Source organism: Carcharodon carcharias, chromosome 12 (assembly GCF_017639515.1).
Source record: "Carcharodon carcharias isolate sCarCar2 chromosome 12, sCarCar2.pri, whole genome shotgun sequence".
Classification (NCBI taxonomy): Eukaryota; Metazoa; Chordata; class Chondrichthyes; order Lamniformes; family Lamnidae; genus Carcharodon; species Carcharodon carcharias.
The window spans coordinates 56,358,827-56,376,871 of record NC_054478.1 but is presented as its reverse complement, the minus strand read 5'-3'; the positions used below and the strand labels follow the sequence as shown (position 1 = coordinate 56,376,871).

Sequence of the window (18,045 nt, the reverse complement as noted above, 5' to 3'; positions counted from 1 at the left end):
AATGCCCGCTCGGGGTCAGTCTCCCTCTCTCTCTGTGCCCGCTCGGGGTCAGTCTCCCTCTCTCTCTGTGCCCGCTCGGGGTCAGTCTCCCTCTCTCTCTGTGCCCGCTCGGGGTCAGTCTCCCTCTCTCTCTGTGCCCGCTCGGGGTCAGTCTCCCTCTCTCTCTGTGCCCGCTCGGGGTCAGTCTCCCTCTCTCTCTGTGCCCGCTCGGGGTCAGTCTCCCTCTCTCTCTGTGCCCGCTCGGGGTCAGTCTCCCTCTCTCTCTGTGCCCGCTCGGGGTCAGTCTCCCTCTCTCTCTGTGCCCGCTCGGGGTCAGTCTCCCTCTCTCTCTGTGCCCGCTCGGGGTCAGTCTCCCTCTCTCTCTGTGCCCGCTCGGGGTCAGTCTCCCTCTCTCCCTGTGCCCGCTCGGGGTCAGTCTCCCTCTCTCTCTGTGCCCGCTCGGGGTCAGTCTCCCTCTCTCTCTGCGCCCGCTCGGGGTCAGTCTCCCTCTCTCTCTGTGCCTGCTCTGGGTCAGTCTCCCTCTCTCTCTGTGCCTGCTCTGGGTCAGTCTCCCTCTCTCTCTGTGCCTGCTCCGGGTCAGTCTCCCTCTCTCTCTGTGCCCGCTCAGGGTCAGTCTCCCTCTCTGTGCCCGCTCGGGGTCAGTCTCTCTCTCGCTCTCTCAGTGCCCATTCTGGATCACTCTCTCTCTCTCTGTGCCCGCTCTGGGTCATACTCTCTCTCTCTCTCGCAGTGCCCACTCTGAGTCAGTCTCTCTCTCTCTCTCTGTGCCCGGTCTGGGTCAGTCTCTCTCTCTCAATGCCCGGTCTGGGTCAGTCTCTCTCTCTCAGTGCCCGGTCTGGGTCAGTCTCTCTCTCTCTCTCTCTCTCTCTCTCTCTCTCTCTCTCAGGACCTGCTCTGGGTCAGTCTCTCACTCTCTCTCTCTCTGTGCCCACGCTGGTTCAGTCTCCCTCTCTCTCTCAGTGCCCGCTCTGGGTCAGTCTCTCACCCTAAGTGTCCGCTGTGGGACAGTCTCTCACTCGCTCTCTCTCAGTGCCTGCTCTGGATCAGTCTTTCTCTCTCTCTCTCTCAGTGCCCACTCTGGGTCAGTCTCTCTCTCTCTCTCTCTCAGTGCCTGCTCTGGGTCAGTCTCCCTCTCTCTCTCTCTCAGTGCCCGCTCTGGGTCAGTCTCTCACTCTCTGTGCCCGCTCTAGGTCAGTCTCTCTCTCAGTACCCGCTCTGGGTCAGTCTCCCTCTCTCTCAGTGCCGGCTCTGGGTCAGTCTCTCACTCTCTCTCTCTCTCGGTGCCCACTCTGGGTTAGTCTTCCAATCTCTCTCTCTTTCAGTGCCCGCTCGGGGTCAGTCTCCCTCTCTTTCAGTGCCCGCTCGGGGTCAGTCTCCCTCTCTTTCAGTGCCCGCTCGGGGTCAGTCTCCCTCTCTTTCAGTGCCCGCTCGGGGTCAGTCTCCCTCTCTCTCTGTGCCCGCTCGGGGTCAGTCTCCCTCTCTCTCTGTGCCCGCTCGGGGTCAGTCTCCCTCTCTCTCTGTGCCCGCTCGGGGTCAGTCTCCCTCTCACTCTGTGCCCGCTCGGGGTCAGTCTCCCTCTCTGTGCCCGCTCGGGGTCAGTCTCCCTCTCTCTCAGTGCCCGCTCGGGGTCAGTCTCCCTCTCTCTCTGTGCCCGCTCGGGGTCAGTCTCCCTCTCTCTCTGTGCCCGCTCGGGGTCAGTCTCCCTCTCTCTCTGTGCCCGCTCGGGGTCAGTCTCCCACTCTCTCTGTGCCCGCTCGGGGTCAGTCTCCCTCTCTCTCTGTGCCCGCTCGGGGTCAGTCTCCCTCTCTCTCTGTGCCCGCTCGGGGTCAGTCTCCCTCTCTCTCTGTGCCCGCTCGGGGTCAGTCTCCCTCTCTCTCTGTGCCCGCTCGGGGTCAGTCTCTCGCTCTCTGTGCCCGCTCGGGGTCAGTCTCCCCCGCTCTCTGTGCCCGCTCGGGGTCAGTCTCCCTCGCTCTCTGTGCCCGCTCGGGGTCAGTCTCCCTCGCTCTCTGTGCCCGCTCGGGGTCAGTCTCCCTCGCTCTCTGTGCCCGCTCGGGGTCAGTCTCCCTCGCTCTCTGTGCCCGCTCGGGGTCAGTCTCCCTCGCTCTCTGTGCCCGCTCGGGGTCAGTCTCCCTCTCTCTCTGTGCCCGCTCTGGGTCAGTCTCCCTCTCTCTCTGTGCCCGCTCAGGGTCAGTCTCCCTCTCTCTCTGTGCCCGCTCAGGGTCAGTCTCCCTCTCTCTCTGTGCCCGCTCAGGGTCAGTCTCCCTCTCTCTCTGCGCCCGCTCGGGGTCAGTCTCCCTCTCTCTCTGTGCCCACTCGGGGTCAGTCTCCCTCTCTGTGCCCGCTCGGGGTCAGTCTCCCTCTCGCTCTCTCAGTGCCCATTCTGGATCACTCTCTCTCTCTCTCTCTCTCTCTCTGTGCCCGCTCTGGGTCATACTCTCTCTCTCGCAGTGCCCACTCTGAGTCAGTCTCTCTCTCTCTCTCTCTCAGTGCCCGGTCTGGGTCAGTCTCTCTCTCTCAGTGCCCGGTCTGGGCCAGTCTCTCTCTCTCAGTGCCCACTCTGGGTCATACTCTCTCTCTCTCGCAGTGCCCACTCTGAGTCAGTCTCTCTCTCTCTCTCTCTCTCTCAGGGCCTGCTCTGGGTCAGTCTCTCACTCTCTCTCTCTCTCTCTCTCTGTGACCATGCTGGTTCAGTCTCCCTCTCTCTCTCAGTGCCCGCTCTGGGTCAGTCGCTCACCCTAAGTGTCCGCTGTGGGACAGTCTCTCACTCGCTCTCTCTCTGTGCCCGCTCGGGGTCAGTCTCCCTCTCTCTCTGTGCCCGCTCAGGGTCAGTCTCCCTCTCTCTCTGTGCCCGCTCGGGGTCAGTCTCCCTCTCTCTCTGTGCCCGCTCGGGGTCAGTCTCCCTCTCTCTCTGTGCCTGCTCAGGGTCAGTCTCCCTCTCTCTCTGTGCCCGCTCGGGGTCAGTCTCCCTCTCTCTCTGTGCCCGCTCGGGGTCAGTCTCCCTCTCTCTCTCTGTGCCCGCTCGGGGTCAGTCTCCCTCTCTCTCTGTGCCTGCTCTGGGTCAGTCTCACTCTCTCTCTCTCGGTGCCCGCTCTGGGTCAGTCTTCCACTCTCTCTTTCAATGCCCGCTCGGGGTCAGTCTTCCACTCTCTCTTTCACTGCCCGCTCGGGGTCAGTCTCCCTCTCTCTCTGTGCCCGCTCGGGGTCAGTCTCCCTCTCTCTCTGTGCCCGCTCGGGGTCAGTCTCCCTCTCTCTCTGTGCCCGCTCGGGGTCAGTCTCCCTCTCTCTCTGTGCCCGCTCGGGGTCAGTCTCCCTCTCTCTCTGTGCCCGCTCGGGGTCAGTCTCCCTCTCTCTCTGTGCCCGCTCGGGGTCAGTCTCCCTCTCTCTCTGTGCCCGCTCGGGGTCAGTCTCCCTCTCTCTCTGTGCCCGCTCGGGGTCAGTCTCCCTCTCTCTCTGTGCCCGCTCGGGGTCAGTCTCCCTCTCTCTCTGTGCCCGCTCGGGGTCAGTCTCCCTCTCTCTCTGTGCCCGCTCGGGGTCAGTCTCCCTCTCTCTCTGTGCCCGCTCGGGGTCAGTCTCCCTCTCTCTCTGTGCCCGCTCGGGGTCAGTCTCCCTCTCTCTCTGTGCCCGCTCGGGGTCAGTCTCCCTCTCTCTCTGTGCCCGCTCGGGGTCAGTCTCCCTCTCTCTCTGTGCCCGCTCGGGGTCAGTCTCCCTCTCTCTCTGCGCCCGCTCGGGGTCAGTCTCCCTCTCTCTCTGTGCCTGCTCTGGGTCAGTCTCCCTCTCTCTCTGTGCCTGCTCTGGGTCAGTCTCCCTCTCTCTCTGTGCCTGCTCCGGGTCAGTCTCCCTCTCTCTCTGTGCCCGCTCAGGGTCAGTCTCCCTCTCTGTGCCCGCTCGGGGTCAGTCTCTCTCTCGCTCTCTCAGTGCCCATTCTGGATCACTCTCTCTCTCTCTGTGCCCGCTCTGGGTCATACTCTCTCTCTCTCTCTCGCAGTGCCCACTCTGAGTCAGTCTCTCTCTCTCTCTCTGTGCCCGGTCTGGGTCAGTCTCTTTCTCTCAATGCCCGGTCTGGGTCAGTCTCTCTCTCTCAGTGCCCGGTCTGGGTCAGTCTCTCTCTCTCTCTCTCTCTGTCTCTCTCTCTCAGGACCTGCTCTGGGTCAGTCTCTCACTCTCTCTCTCTCTGTGCCCACGCTGGTTCAGTCTCCCTCTCTCTCTCAGTGCCCGCTCTGGGTCAGTCTCTCACCCTAAGTGTCCGCTGTGGGACAGTCTCTCACTCGCTCTCTCTCAGTGCCTGCTCTGGATCAGTCTTTCTCTCTCTCTCTCTCAGTGCCCGCTCTGGGTCAGTCTCTCTCTCTCTCTCAGTGCCTGCTCTGGGTCAGTCTCGCACCCTAAGTGTCCGCTGTGGGACAGTCTCTCACTCGCTCTCTCTCAGTGCCTGCTCTGGATCAGTCTTTCTCTCTCTCTCTCTCAGTGCCTGCTCTGGGTCAGTCTCCCTCTCTCTCTCTCTCAGTGCCCGCTCTGGGTCAGTCTCTCACTCTCTGTGCCCGCTCTAGGTCAGTCTCTCTCTCAGTACCCGCTCTGGGTCAGTCTCCCTCTCTCTCAGTGCCGGCTCTGGGTCAGTCTCTCACTCTCTCTCTCTCTCGGTGCCCACTCTGGGTTAGTCTTCCAATCTCTCTCTCTTTCAGTGCCCGCTCGGGGTCAGTCTCCCTCTCTTTCAGTGCCCGCTCGGGGTCAGTCTCCCTCTCTTTCAGTGCCCGCTCGGGGTCAGTCTCCCTCTCTCTCTGTGCCCGCTCGGGGTCAGTCTCCCTCTCTCTCTGTGCCCGCTCGGGGTCAGTCTCCCTCTCTCTCTGTGCCCGCTCTGGGTCAGTCTCCCTCTCTCTCTGTGCCCGCTCGGGGTCAGTCTCCCTCTCTCTCTGTGCCCGCTCGGGGTCAGTCTCCCTCTCTCTCAGTGCCCGCTCGGGGTCAGTCTCCCTCTCTCTCTGTGCCCGCTCGGGGTCAGTCTCCCTCTCTCTCTGTGCCCGCTCGGGGTCAGTCTCCCTCTCTCTCTGTGCCCGCTCGGGGTCAGTCTCCCTCTCTCTCTGTGCCCGCTCGGGGTCAGTCTCCCTCTCTCTCTGTGCCCGCTCGGGGTCAGTCTCCCTCTCTCTCTGTGCCCGCTCGGGGTCAGTCTCCCTCTCTCTCTGTGCCCGCTCGGGGTCAGTCTCCCTCTCTCTCTGTGCCCGCTCGGGGTCAGTCTCCCTCTCTCTCTGTGCCCGCTCGGGGTCAGTCTCCCTCTCTCTCTGTGCCCGCTCGGGGTCAGTCTCCCTCTCTCTCTGTGCCCGCTCGGGGTCAGTCTCTCGCTCTCTGTGCCCGCTCGGGGTCAGTCTCCCTCGCTCTCTGTGCCCGCTCGGGGTCAGTCTCCCTCGCTCTCTGTGCCCGCTCGGGGTCAGTCTCCCTCGCTCTCTGTGCCCGCTCGGGGTCAGTCTCCCTCGCTCTCTGTGCCCGCTCGGGGTCAGTCTCCCTCGCTCTCTGTGCCCGCTCGGGGTCAGTCTCCCTCGCTCTCTGTGCCCGCTCGGGGTCAGCCTCCCTCTCTCTCTGTGCCCGCTCGGGGTCAGCCTCCCTCTCTCTCTGTGCCCGCTCGGGGTCAGCCTCCCTCTCTCTCTGTGCCCGCTCGGGGTCAGTCTCCCTCTCTCTCTGTGCCCACACGGGGTCAGTCACCCTCTCTCTCTCTGTGCCCGCTCGGGGTCAGTCACCCTCTCTCTCTCTGTGCCCGCTCGGGGTCAGTCACCCTCTCCCTCTCTGTGCCCGCTCGGGGTCAGTCACCCTCTCTCTCTCTGTGCCCGCTCGGGGTCAGTCTCCCTCTCTCTCTGTGCCCGCTCGGGGTCAGTCTCCCTCTCTCTCTGTGCCCGCTCAGGGTCAGTCTCCCTCTCTCTCTGTGCCCGCTCGGGGTCAGTCTCCCTCTCTCTCTGTGCCCGCTCGGGGTCAGTCTCCCTCTCTCTCTGTGCCTGCTCAGGGTCAGTCTCCCTCTCTCTCTGTGCCCGCTCGGGGTCAGTCTCCCTCTCTCTCTGTGCCCGCTCGGGGTCAGTCTCCCTCTCTCTCTCTGTGCCCGCTCGGGGTCAGTCTCCCTCTCTCTCTGTGCCCGCTCTGGGTCAGTCTCCCTCTCTCTCTGTGCCCGCTCAGGGTCAGTCTTCCTCTCTCTCTGTGCCCGCTCAGGGTCAGTCTCCCTCTCTCTCTGTGCCCGCTCAGGGTCAGTCTCCCTCTCTCTCTGCGCCCGCTCGGGGTCAGTCTCCCTCTCTCTCTGTGCCCGCTCAGGGTCAGTCTCCCTCTCTCTCTGTGCCCGCTCAGGGTCAGTCTCCCTCTCTCTCTGCGCCCGCTCGGGGTCAGTCTCCCTCTCTCTCTGTGCCCACTCGGGGTCAGTCTCCCTCTCTGTGCCCGCTCGGGGTCAGTCTCCCTCTCGCTCTCTCAGTGCCCATTCTGGATCACTCTCTCTCTCTCTCTCTCTCTCTCTCTGTGCCCGCTCTGGGTCATACTCTCTCTCTCGCAGTGCCCACTCTGAGTCAGTCTCTCTCTCTCTCTCTCTCAGTGCCCGGTCTGGGTCAGTCTCTCTCTCTCAGTGCCCGGTCTGGGCCAGTCTCTCTCTCTCAGTGCCCACTCTGGGTCATACTCTCTCTCTCTCGCAGTGCCCACTCTGAGTCAGTCTCTCTCTCTCTCTCTCTCTCTCAGGGCCTGCTCTGGGTCAGTCTCTCACTCTCTCTCTCTCTCTCTCTGTGACCATGCTGGTTCAGTCTCCCTCTCTCTCTCAGTGCCCGCTCTGGGTCAGTCGCTCACCCTAAGTGTCCGCTGTGGGACAGTCTCTCACTCGCTCTCTCTCTGTGCCCGCTCGGGGTCAGTCTCCCTCTCTCTCTGTGCCTGCTCTGTGTCAGTCTCACTCTCTCTCTCTCGGTGCCCGCTCTGGGTCAGTCTTCCACTCTCTCTTTCAATGCCCGCTCGGGGTCAGTCTTCCACTCTCTCTTTCAATGCCCGCTCGGGGTCAGTCTCCCTCTCTCTCTGTGCCCGCTCGGGGTCAGTCTCCCTCTCTCTCTGTGCCCGCTCGGGGTCAGTCTCCCTCTCTCTCTGTGCCCGCTCGGGGTCAGTCTCCCTCTCTCTCTGTGCCCGCTCGGGGTCAGTCTCCCTCTCTCTCTGTGCCCGCTCGGGGTCAGTCTCCCTCTCTCTCTGTGCCCGCTCGGGGTCAGTCTCCCTCTCTCTCTGTGCCCGCTCGGGGTCAGTCTCCCTCTCTCTCTGTGCCCGCTCGGGGTCAGTCTCCCTCTCTCTCTGTGCCCGCTCGGGGTCAGTCTCCCTCTCTCTCTGTGCCCGCTCGGGGTCAGTCTCCCTCTCTCTCTGTGCCCGCTCGGGGTCAGTCTCCCTCTCTCTCTGTGCCCGCTCGGGGTCAGTCTCCCTCTCTCTCTGCGCCCGCTCGGGGTCAGTCTCCCTCTCTCTCTGTGCCTGCTCTGGGTCAGTCTCCCTCTCTCTCTGTGCCTGCTCTGGGTCAGTCTCCCTCTCTCTCTGTGCCTGCTCTGGGTCAGTCTCCTTCTCTCTCTGTGCCCGCTCTCGGTCAGTCTCCCTCTCTCTCTCTCAATGCCTGCTCTGGGTCAGTCTCCCTCTCGCTCTGTGCCCGCTCTAGGTTAGTCTCTCACTCTCAGTGACCGCTCTGGGTTAGTCTCTCACTTTCTTTCTCTCAGTGCCCGCTCTGGATTAGATTCTCTCTCACTCAATGCCTGCTCTGGGTCAGTCTCTCTCTCTCTCTCTCAGTGCCCGCAGTGGGTCAGTCTCTCTCTCTCAAGCCCCACACTGGGTCAGTCTCTCTCTCTCTCTCTCAAGCCCCACCCTGGGTCAGTCTCTCTCTCTCTCTCTCAAGCCCCACCCTGGGTCAGTCTCTCTCTCTCTCTCTCTCAAGCCCCACTCTGGGTCAGTCTCTCTCTCTCTCTCTCTCAAGCCCCACTCTGGGTCAGTCTCTCTCTCTCTCTCAAGCCCCACCTTGGGTCAGTCTCTCTCTCTCTCTCTCTCTCTCTCTCTCTCAAGCCCCACCCTGGGTCAATCTCCTTCTCTCTCTGTGCCCGCTCTCGGTCAGTCTCCCTCTCTCTCTCTCAATGCCTGCTCTGGGTCAGTATCCCTCTCGCTCTGTGCCCGCTCTGGGTTAGTCTCATTCTCAGTGACCGCTCTGGGTTAGTCTCTCACTTTCTTTCACTCAGTGCCTGCTCTGGATTAGATTCTCTCTCACTCAATGCCTGCTCTGGGTCAGTCTCTCTCTCTCAGTGCCCGCAGTGGGTCAGTCTCTCTCTCTCAAGCCCCACACTGGGTCAGTCTCTCTCTCTCTCTCTCTCTCAAGCCCCACCCTGGGTCAGTCTCTCTCTCTCTCTCTCTCAAGCCCCACTCTGGGTCAGTCTCTCTCTCTCTCTCTCAAGCCCCACCCTGGGTCAGTCTCTCTCTCTCTCTCTCTCTCTCAAGCCCCACCCTGGGTCAGTCTCTCTCTCTCTCAGTGCCCACTCTGGGTCAGTCTCTCTCTCTCTCTGTGTCCGTTCTGGTTCAGTCGCTCTTTCTCATTACTCATAATAACAGCGAGAGACAGGGGGTAAGAGACCAGAGAATAAAAAGTGTTGGATTTTCCATTTTTAAATTCAAATTCCCATAAATCGACCTCAAAATTTTTGGAGAGAATATTAGATTTATGCAACAGAAGCATTTGTGACACCAAGCAAAAAAGATAAAATGAACTGAACATAAGCATACCCCATTGTAATCATCTGAAATTAAACATTATTAAAAGGATGACCAAACACTACTTTAAAAGGGGAATAAACAGAAGAGGCGGACATTCACATCCACTTCCAACCTATCCTGATAATGGTTTTTACTCCCTCAGGCACCAGCTATGACAACTGTTACAATGGTTTTGCTAGTCTTGTACCTTGCCACTCCTTTGTTTGCACATCCATAATTTTTGTTTGGGTTATTGGCTACACTCTGATCACATGGTTTTCCAATCAGTTTGTTTGTTTCAATGGCCTTCTAATGAATTATCTTAATTGCTTTGAAGTTCATTGGCGGCCATCTTTAATGAAAACTCAGATGCAACTGAATCATCACAAAGTGAATACTGCTTCAATGTGCACAATATTATCGTAGTTATGAATATCATGTATATTCTATCAAATGATGAACAATTTTAAAATCTTTTATTGCGTGTCAGTGATATAGCAGCATTGTCACTGGACTAGTATTCCAGAGACCCAGGGTAATGTTCTGGGGACATGGGTTCAAATCACACCACGGCAGATGGTGATATTTGAATTAAAAAATTTGGAATTAAAAAAGTCTAATGATGACCATGAAACCATTGCCGATTGTTATAAAAACCCAACTAGTTCACTAATGCCCTTTAGGGGAGGAAATCTGCCATTCTTACTTGGTGTGGCCTACATATGACTCCAGACCCACAGCAATGTGGTTGACTCTTAAATGCCCACTGATCAAGGGAAATTAGGGATGGGCAAAAATGCTGGCCTAGCCAGTGATGTCCGCATCCCATGAACAAATTTTAAAAAGAGTCAATTTTAAACTTAACCAGGAAAACCTCTCCAGTATTGAAAAAAAATACTCATAGAAATGGTCCTATACTAGCAATCGCTCTAGTGCTGGTTTTTACAAATATTGACAATGATCTTTAACATTAAAGTTTTCTAATGACTAAAATGATTTTTATTTGAATAGTCTGATTGTTGCTTTCTTACACATTCCTTTTGCTCAACAAATCACTTGACATCTTACCGTATCTAGTTAACTTGGTATGCCATTCACTATACATATATCAAGACACTTCACCAAAATTTACAAATAATGAGCCATAGCAATAACTTAAAATCATCCCACTCAATCAGAAAAATAATTTCAAAAATTCCTCTCTTATCCTGCAGATTCACTGAGACATCAGTGCTTAATTACTCCACATTTTACTCAAGAACAGAAAATGTTGAGAACACACAGCACCTATGGAGAGAAGGTGGTGTTAATGCAACCCAATTTTAACAAAGGGTCATTAAGACCTAAAATGTTAACACTACATTTCTTTATGTTCCTAAGCTAAGTACTAACCCTTCTTCACTTCCATCGCTATAGCTTACATTTTTGTGTACTAAATTTGATTGAGGGACTCTCAGATTTAATTTTGTTTCTAAGAAACATAATGCAAAGGAATGAATTTCAGGCACAACTTACAACTGAAATATACATTTATAGTTACATATTGTAAAATACATGGATTTTGTACATACCTTAACTAAGTATTTTTTATCCATGGGTAAACTGCAACATAAAAATAAAAAAGGAGCTATCAATGTTTAAAGTTAAAGTCGGTGATGTTATTTAACAAATTTTATCACATGACAAATTCCAATACAACAAATTACAATACTTACTATTCAATACTTAAATCATACACAATTTTTATTCTTAGATGCTGATCAATACTTCTCCTGGTAATTCGACTTGGTTCTAAATAAACCTGGTAAATCACCTAGAACAAAAAAGATGGGATTGGTAAAGGAGACATCAATATACAAAAGGAGATAAAGACTGGACCTTTAACAGTTGGGCATATCAGTTCTGCACACCTAACTTCAAATATAACACCATGTTCTATTCCTGGCTAATTAAATGAGTTAATATCCTTCATTATCATTTATAAATGTAACAAAGTTATTATTCCAACATAAAAAGTAGATAGTTACCTTTAAGTACAGATAATAGATAAATTAATTTTTCCAGACAATTTCTCAATGCTAAATTATCTTGGCTAACATTGCCATCTAAAATACATTTAAAAAAAGGCCACCAAGCACCAACTGTAGTGCTTCATTGCCGATACATTCAAAAATCCAGTCATCTTCCAAATAGGATATGGATTTAGTGGCACAATTATCTTCCTGCCCAACCATCAGACTCTCTGCTTCAATGCAGACTCAGGTTCTCATGTCTGACTTTCTTTCCCTCTAACTTTTCTCAAATTTCTCCCTCGATACACATTGTGTGTCAATTGCTCCCTTCCAGCATGTATTGATATGTCAGATCTTCCACCTCACTGTATGCATTATGCCCTATTATTAGATCTTGTTTCTCATGGCACATTGATGTTAGAAAAGTCTATATAGGCTCAAGGACCAGTTTCTGTGCTACTCACCCACTCTGTGTAGACTCAGTCTCCAATATCTGTGTTAGATCTTCCCTATCAGTTTACGTTGAGTACAGTGTTTGTCAGGCTATTGCATTCACGTTTGGATCCAGGCTCAACTCGCTTCCTAGTGTACACCCTGGACCAAGCTCAGGTTCGTCCTCACTGCATGCTTGGTGCCCGAGTCACACTACATATTTAAATTATTTTTTAAATGAAGAGAGACTGCAGAATGCTACTATACTGAAGAATCTGGGTGTCCTTGTACATGAATCATAAAGCATTAACATGCAGGTGCAGCAAGTAATTAGGAAGGCAAATGGGATGTTGGCCTTTATTGTAAAGGGGATGGAGTATAAAAATAGGGAAGTCCTGCTACAACTGTACAGGGCATTGGTGAGGCTGCACCTGGAGTATTTTGTACAGTTTGGTCTCCTTAAGGAAGGATACACTTGCATTGGGGGCAGTTCAACAAAGGTTCACTAAGCTAATTCCTGGGATGAAGGAGTTGTCTTACGAGGAAAGGCTGAGCAGGAAGGGTCTATACAAATAGAAGTTTAGAAGGATAAGAAGTGATCTTATTGAAATATATGAGATTCTCAGGGGCTGAGGGAATGCTTCCCCTCCTAGAAGAATCTAGATCGAGGATGCAGTTTCATATTAAGGGGTCTCCAATTTAAGATGAAGATAAGGAGGAATTTCTTCTCTCAGAGGAACTCTCTTCCATAGAGAACAGTCATGGAATATATTCAAGGCTGAGCTAGACAGATTTTTATCAGATATTTCATTGACAAGGGAGTCACGGGTTATGGGGGGGGCACAAGTGGAGTTAAGGCCACAATCAGGTCACTTATGATGTCACTGAATGGCTCAAGGGGTCAAATGGTCTACTCTTGCTCCTATTTCTTATATTTGTATGTTCAGGCTCTTTCAGTGCTTGCTCTGTGCCAGGGTCAAACTTTCCCTCAGTGCCCTGCTGTGCCAGGGTCAGATTCTCCCTTAGTGCCTGCTCTGTGCCAGGGTCAGACTCACCTTCAGTGTCCACTCTATGCCTGGGTCAGACTCTCTCCAGAATCACAAAATGGTTACAATGCAGATGGAGGCCATTTGGCCCATCATGTCTGTGACAGCTCTATGAAGGAGCAACCTGGTCATTCCCCTGCCTTCTCCCTGTAGCCCTCACATTCTTCCTTCTCAGATAATAATCCAATTCCTTCTTGAATGTCTTGATTGGACCTGCCTCCACCACACACTCAGGCAGCACATGTGATTCCAAATCCTAACAACTTACTGCTTAAAAAGTTTTTCCTCATGCTGTCATTCTTTTCCTATTTCCTTAAATCTGAGCCCACTGGTTCATAATCTTTCAACCAATTGGAGCAGTTTCTCCCTATCTACTCTGTCCAGATCCCTCATAATTTTGAATAATTCTAAAAAATCTCCTCCCAACCTTCTCTTCTTCAAGGAAAGTACAGCCACCTTCTCCAATCTATCCACCTAATTGAAATTCCTCATCCCTAGAACCATTCACATAAATCGTTCCTGCACTCTCTCTAATGCCTTCACATTCTTCATCAAGTCTGGCACCCAGAACTGGACGCAATATTCCAGTTGAAGCCAAACCAGTATTTCATACAAGTTTAACATACATGAAGGTCTAGGTTATTTACATATATCAGGAAGAGCAGAGGTTCTAACACTAATCCCTGGGGAACTCCACTGTAAACCTTCCTCTAGTCCATAAAACATCCATTAACCACTACGCTGTTTCTTGTCACTCTGCCAAATTTCATACCTATGTTGCTACTGCTCCTTTTATTCCATGAGCTATAACTTTGTTCACAAGTCTGTTGTGCAGCACTTTATCAAGTGCCTTTTGGAAGTCCATGTACATCACATCAACAGAATCATCCTCATGAACCCTTTTTGTTACCTCGTCAGAAAACTCATGCAAGTTAGCTAAGCATAATTTGCCCTTAACAACTCTATGATGGCTTTCCTTAATTAACTCACACTTGCCCACGTGACCAATAATTTTGTTCCAAATTATCACTTCTAGAAACTTCCACACCACCAAGATTAAACCGACTTGGCCTGTAGTTGCCAGGCTTATCTTTACAACTTTTTTGAAAAAGGGTGTAACAGTTGCAATTCTCCAGCCCTCTGGCACCACCCCTGAATCTAATGAAGACTGTAAAATTATGGTCAGTGTCTCTGCAATTTTCACTCTCACTTCCCTCAGTATCCTTGGATGCATCTCATCCGGTCCTGCAGCCTTATCAATTTTAAGTGCATAAAGTCTATCCAATACGTACTCCTTAGCAATGTTAAACCCTTAAAGTGTCTGAACTGCCTCCTCTTTCACAAGATCTGCATAGCATCATTTTCCATGGTAACAACAAATGCAAAGTATTAATTTAATACTTCAGCCATGCCCCTGCCTCCATGCGTAAATCTTCTTTTTTGTCCCTAATCAGCTCCACTCCTCCTTTTACCACCGTTTTACTTTTTATATGCCTATTTAAGGCTTTCAGAGTTTCTTTTATGTTAGCTGCTAGTTTCTTCTCATACTCTCTCTTTGCTTCTCTTATTTGCTTTTTCAATTCCCCTCTGAACCTTCTAAATCCAGCCTGGTTCTTATTATCCATCAACATCTGCCATATCATACTTTTTCTTCTTTATCTTTATCTTTAGAGGGAGCTCTAGATTGTTTGCCCTACCTTTCCCTTTCATGGGAATATATCTTGACTGTGTGCAAACTCTCTCTTCTGTAAAGGCAACCCATTGTTCAGTCACAGTTTTGCCTGCCAACCTTTGATTCTAATTATCTGGCCCAGATCCATTCTTACCCATTGAAGTTGGCTTCCCCCAGTTAATTATTCTTACTCTGAAGGATTGTTCTTTGTCCTTTTCCATAGCCAATCTAAATCTTATGTTACAATAATCACTGTCACATAAATGTTCCCCCACTGACACTTGATCCGCTTGGTCCACCCATTCCCAAAAACCATGTCTAGCAGTACCTCCTTTCTTATTGGACTGGAAATATACTGTAGAAATTTTTCCTCCAGGAATTCTTGCCTCTCTCTTCCCTTTACACTACCATATATAGCTAACTAAAGACCCCCATTATAACAATTCTACAATTCCTGCACATCTCTGTAATTTCCTTTCAAACTTGGTCCTGTATATCTTTTCCAGTTGTTGGTTGTCTGTAGAATACAACAAGCAATGTAATTATACCTTTTTAATTCCGTAGCTCTAGCCAAATAGATTCTATCCTTGACTCCTCTGGAACATACTCACTCTCCAACACTGAAATGTTCTTCTTGTTATGGCCAGTACAGGCATAAAGATATTAAAAATTCTAAAGGTGTATTTTTAAAAATAGAACAGATTTTTAAGATGGTTGACAACACATCATATGACTTTGGCAACATCAGCTCCAGACAAAACCTGAAACTCAGGCAAATACCTCTTTAAAATAAGAGTAATCCCAGCCACTTCTGAAGCTCACAAGTCCTTTTGTAAGGATGAACTGTAAACCTCCATGACTATGATACCAGCCAATTCATCTTCCTGCCTCACCATGGACAACAGAGACATTGAAACACAATGGGTGTGAGACAAATCAGAAATGAGTGTCATTGGCATTTCATTGTATTGTGATTGACCCTCACCTCAAAACAGTGAAAGTGTGAAAGGCCACAACACAGGGTGTTTATTGGCCCAACCCACTACCATATTTGGGGAAGGTCTCTGGACTTGTCTTGGTCACATGGTTAAAGCAGCCATGTTTATACTGGCTATTAAAAGTTACAGCAGGTCTCCATTATAGCCACAAGATCATATTTCCATATGGTAATCTGCATCTGGCCTGCAACTCACCAATCTTACTTATCATGTTCCACAGACATACAAGCACACTAACCCTAATTTATACTTTATTACTTTACTCTGAGTGGATCTAACAACTTATTATTTCTGACTCTAGTGCTATTAGTCTCTTCGAATATTCTGTGCACCTTGGTAGTCCTCTTTAATATTACCTCCTGGTTCCCATATCCTCGCTGTTAATTTAAACCCTCCCCAATACACTAGTAAATATTAGCAAGGGAACTGGTCCCAGCTCTGTTTAGGTGCAAAGCATGCATCCTGCACAGGCCCCATCTCACACAGACCTGGTCCCAAAGTACCAGGAATCTAAAGCCCTTACTTCTGCTCAGTGCCTGAATCAAAATCTCCCTCAGCAACCCTCTCTGGGCCTCAGTCAAACTCTCACAGTACACTCTCAGTGCCTGGATCACACACCCCCTCAGTGAATGCTCTGTGGTTAGGCCAGACTCCCTCTCATGCTCGCTCTCTCCGTGCCCACTCAACAACGCACCCTCTTGTGCTCGCGCTCTCCAATACCGCTCAACCGTGTGCTGTCTCATGCGCGCTCTCTCCGTGCCCGTTCAACGAAGCACTCGCACTCCCCATCCCCGCGCAACTGCTCGCGCTTGCTCCCTCCATCCCCACTCAGCCACAAGAGTGCTGCATGCCCGTTCAATTGCACGTGTTCAGTACCTGCTCAGTCACGCACACTCTCAGTGCCCGCTCAATCATTCACTCACTCTGTGCCCACTCAATCATGCACGCTTGCTGTGCCTGCTCAATCGCGCACTCACTATCAGTGCCCACTCAATCGCGCTCTCTGGCTCGCCCTCAGTGCCCGCTCAATCGCTGTCTCTGGCTCGCTCTCTGTACCCACTCAATCTCTATCTCCCTTTCTCTCTGTGCCCGCTCTGGCTCGGTCTCCCTCTGTGCCCACTCTGACTTGGTCTCCCTCTGTGCCCTCTCTGGCTCAATCTTCCTGTGCCCGCTCCGGCTCGGTCTCCCTCTGTGCCCGCTCTGGCTCGATCACCCCCTGTGCCCGCTCTGGCTCAGTCACCCCCTGTGCCCGCTCTGGCTCGATCACCCCCTGTGCCCGCTCCGGCTCCGTCTCCCTCTGTGCCCGCTCCGGCTCAGTCTCCCTCTGTGCCCGCTCCGGCTCAGTCTCCCTCTGTGCCCGCTCCGGCTCAGTCTCCCTCTGTGCCCGCTCCGGCTCAGTCTCCCTCTGTGCCCGCTCCGGCTCAGTCTCCCTCTGTGCCCGCTCCGGCTCAGTCTCCCTCTGTGCCCGCTCCGGCTCAGTCTCCCTCTGTGCCCGCTCCGGCTCAGTCTCCCTCTGTGCCCGCTCCGGCTCAGTCTCCCTCTGTGCCCGCTCCGGCTCAGTCTCCCTCTGTGCCCGCTCCGGCTCAGTCTCCCTCTGTGCCCGCTCCGGCTCAGTCTCCCTCTGTGCCCGCTCCGGCTCAGTCTCCCTCTGTGCCCGCTCCGGCTCAGTCTCCCTCTGTGCCCGCTCCGGCTCAGTCTCCCTCTGTGCCCGCTCCGGCTCAGTCTCCCTCTGTGCCCGCTCCGGCTCAGTCTCCCTCTGTGCCCGCTCCGGCTCAGTCTCCCTCTGTGCCCGCTCCGGCTCAGTCTCCCTCTGTGCCCGCTCCGGCTCAGTCTCCCTCTGTGCCCGCTCCGGCTCAGTCTCCCTCTGTGCCCGCTCCGGCTCAGTCTCCCTCTGTGCCCGCTCTGGCTCGATCACCCCCTGTGCCCGCTCCGGCTCAATCACCCCCTGTGCCCGCTCCGGCTCGATCACCCCCTGTGCCCGCTCCGGCTCCGTCTCCCTCTGTGCCCGCTCCGGCTCAGTCTCCCTCTGTGCCCGCTCCGGCTCAGTCTCCCTCTGTGCCCGCTCCGGCTCAGTCTCCCTCTGTGCCCGCTCCGGCTCAGTCTCCCTCTGTGCCCGCTCCGGTTCAGTCTCCCTCTGTGCCCGCTCCGGCTCAGTCTCCCTCTGTGCCCGCTCCGGCTCAGTCTCCCTCTGTGCCCGCTCTGGCTCGATCACCCCCTGTGCCCGCTCCGGCTCAATCACCCCCTGTGCCCGCTCCGGCTCGATCACCCCCTGTGCCCGCTCCGGCTCCGTCTCCCTCTGTGCCCGCTCCGGCTCAGTCTCCCTCTGTGCCCGCTCCGGCTCAGTCTCCCTCTGTGCCCGCTCCGGCTCAGTCTCCCTCTGTGCCCGCTCCGGTTCAGTCTCCCTCTGTGCCCGCTCCGGCTCAGTCTCCCTCTGTGCCCGCTCCAGCTCCCTCTGTGCCCGCTCCATCTCCGGCTCCCCCTGTGCCTGCTCCGACTCCCCCGTGCCCGCTCCAGCTCCATCTCCACCCCGTGCCCGCTCCGGCTCCATCTCCCCCCGTGCCCGTTCTGGCTCCGGCTGTGCCCGTTCTGGCTCCGGCTCCCCACCGTGCCCGCTCCGGCTCCGGCTCCGGCTCCATCCCCCTCCCCCACTCCCGTGCCCGCTCCGGCTCAATCTTCCTCTGCTCAGTGTCTCTCAGTCTCTAACTTACCAGCTCCTTTCCTTTATAAATTCGGTTTATTTACCTGTAATTATTGCTCACCTCTCTCAAATCCGGAACACGGTGTTTACATGTATAGCAGGTACTGGTTTCGATGACAGCACACATCATGCCGGTTACTATATAAAAGGCCCAGGTCCGGATTCTCCGACAGAGATTGAAGCCGGACGCCATCATTGGGCCGCGATGACGTCACGGGGCCGGCAAAACGCATGCGCAATGGAGGTGTTGAATGCTACATATCTGGTGGAGGAGACTGAGTAACAACAGCTGGTGTGGGAGAGAATACCTGTCATGCAGCAATATTATATTCCGAAAGAAATGGCAACGAATAACTTGTAAAACCCATCAAAACAATCTGAGACTTTAAAAACTCGCAATATCAATCAGATTAGTAAAACTGTTTTTTCCTGGACCAGACTCCCCAAAACCTGTCCACCATCTGCAAAGAACAAGTCAGGAATG

The 18,045-nt window shown here is 53.5% G+C and overlaps 1 protein-coding gene across 4 annotated transcripts in view; it reads right to left on the bottom strand.

Moving 5' to 3' along the window:
• lmln (leishmanolysin-like (metallopeptidase M8 family)) overlaps window positions 1–17,792 on the bottom strand; it is a 106,768-nt gene extending 88,976 nt beyond the window's left edge. For 2 of the 4 annotated variants that reach the window (XR_005944618.1, XM_041201608.1), the window contains exons 1-3: window positions 17,623–17,771; window positions 10,419–10,516; window positions 10,275–10,305 (exon numbers count right to left, since the gene is read on the bottom strand). Coding sequence is in view for 3 of the 4 variants with exons in the window: in XM_041201608.1 (XP_041057542.1) it covers window positions 10,275–10,305; window positions 10,419–10,516; window positions 17,623–17,757 (264 nt within the window). In the remaining variant the exon portion in view is untranslated. Of the gene's footprint in view, window positions 1–10,274; window positions 10,306–10,418; window positions 10,517–17,605 lie in introns of all 4 variants that reach the window. The other 2 variants (XM_041201610.1, XM_041201611.1) reach the window with 2 other exon arrangements.
• Between the last annotated feature and the right edge of the window lie 253 nt (window positions 17,793–18,045).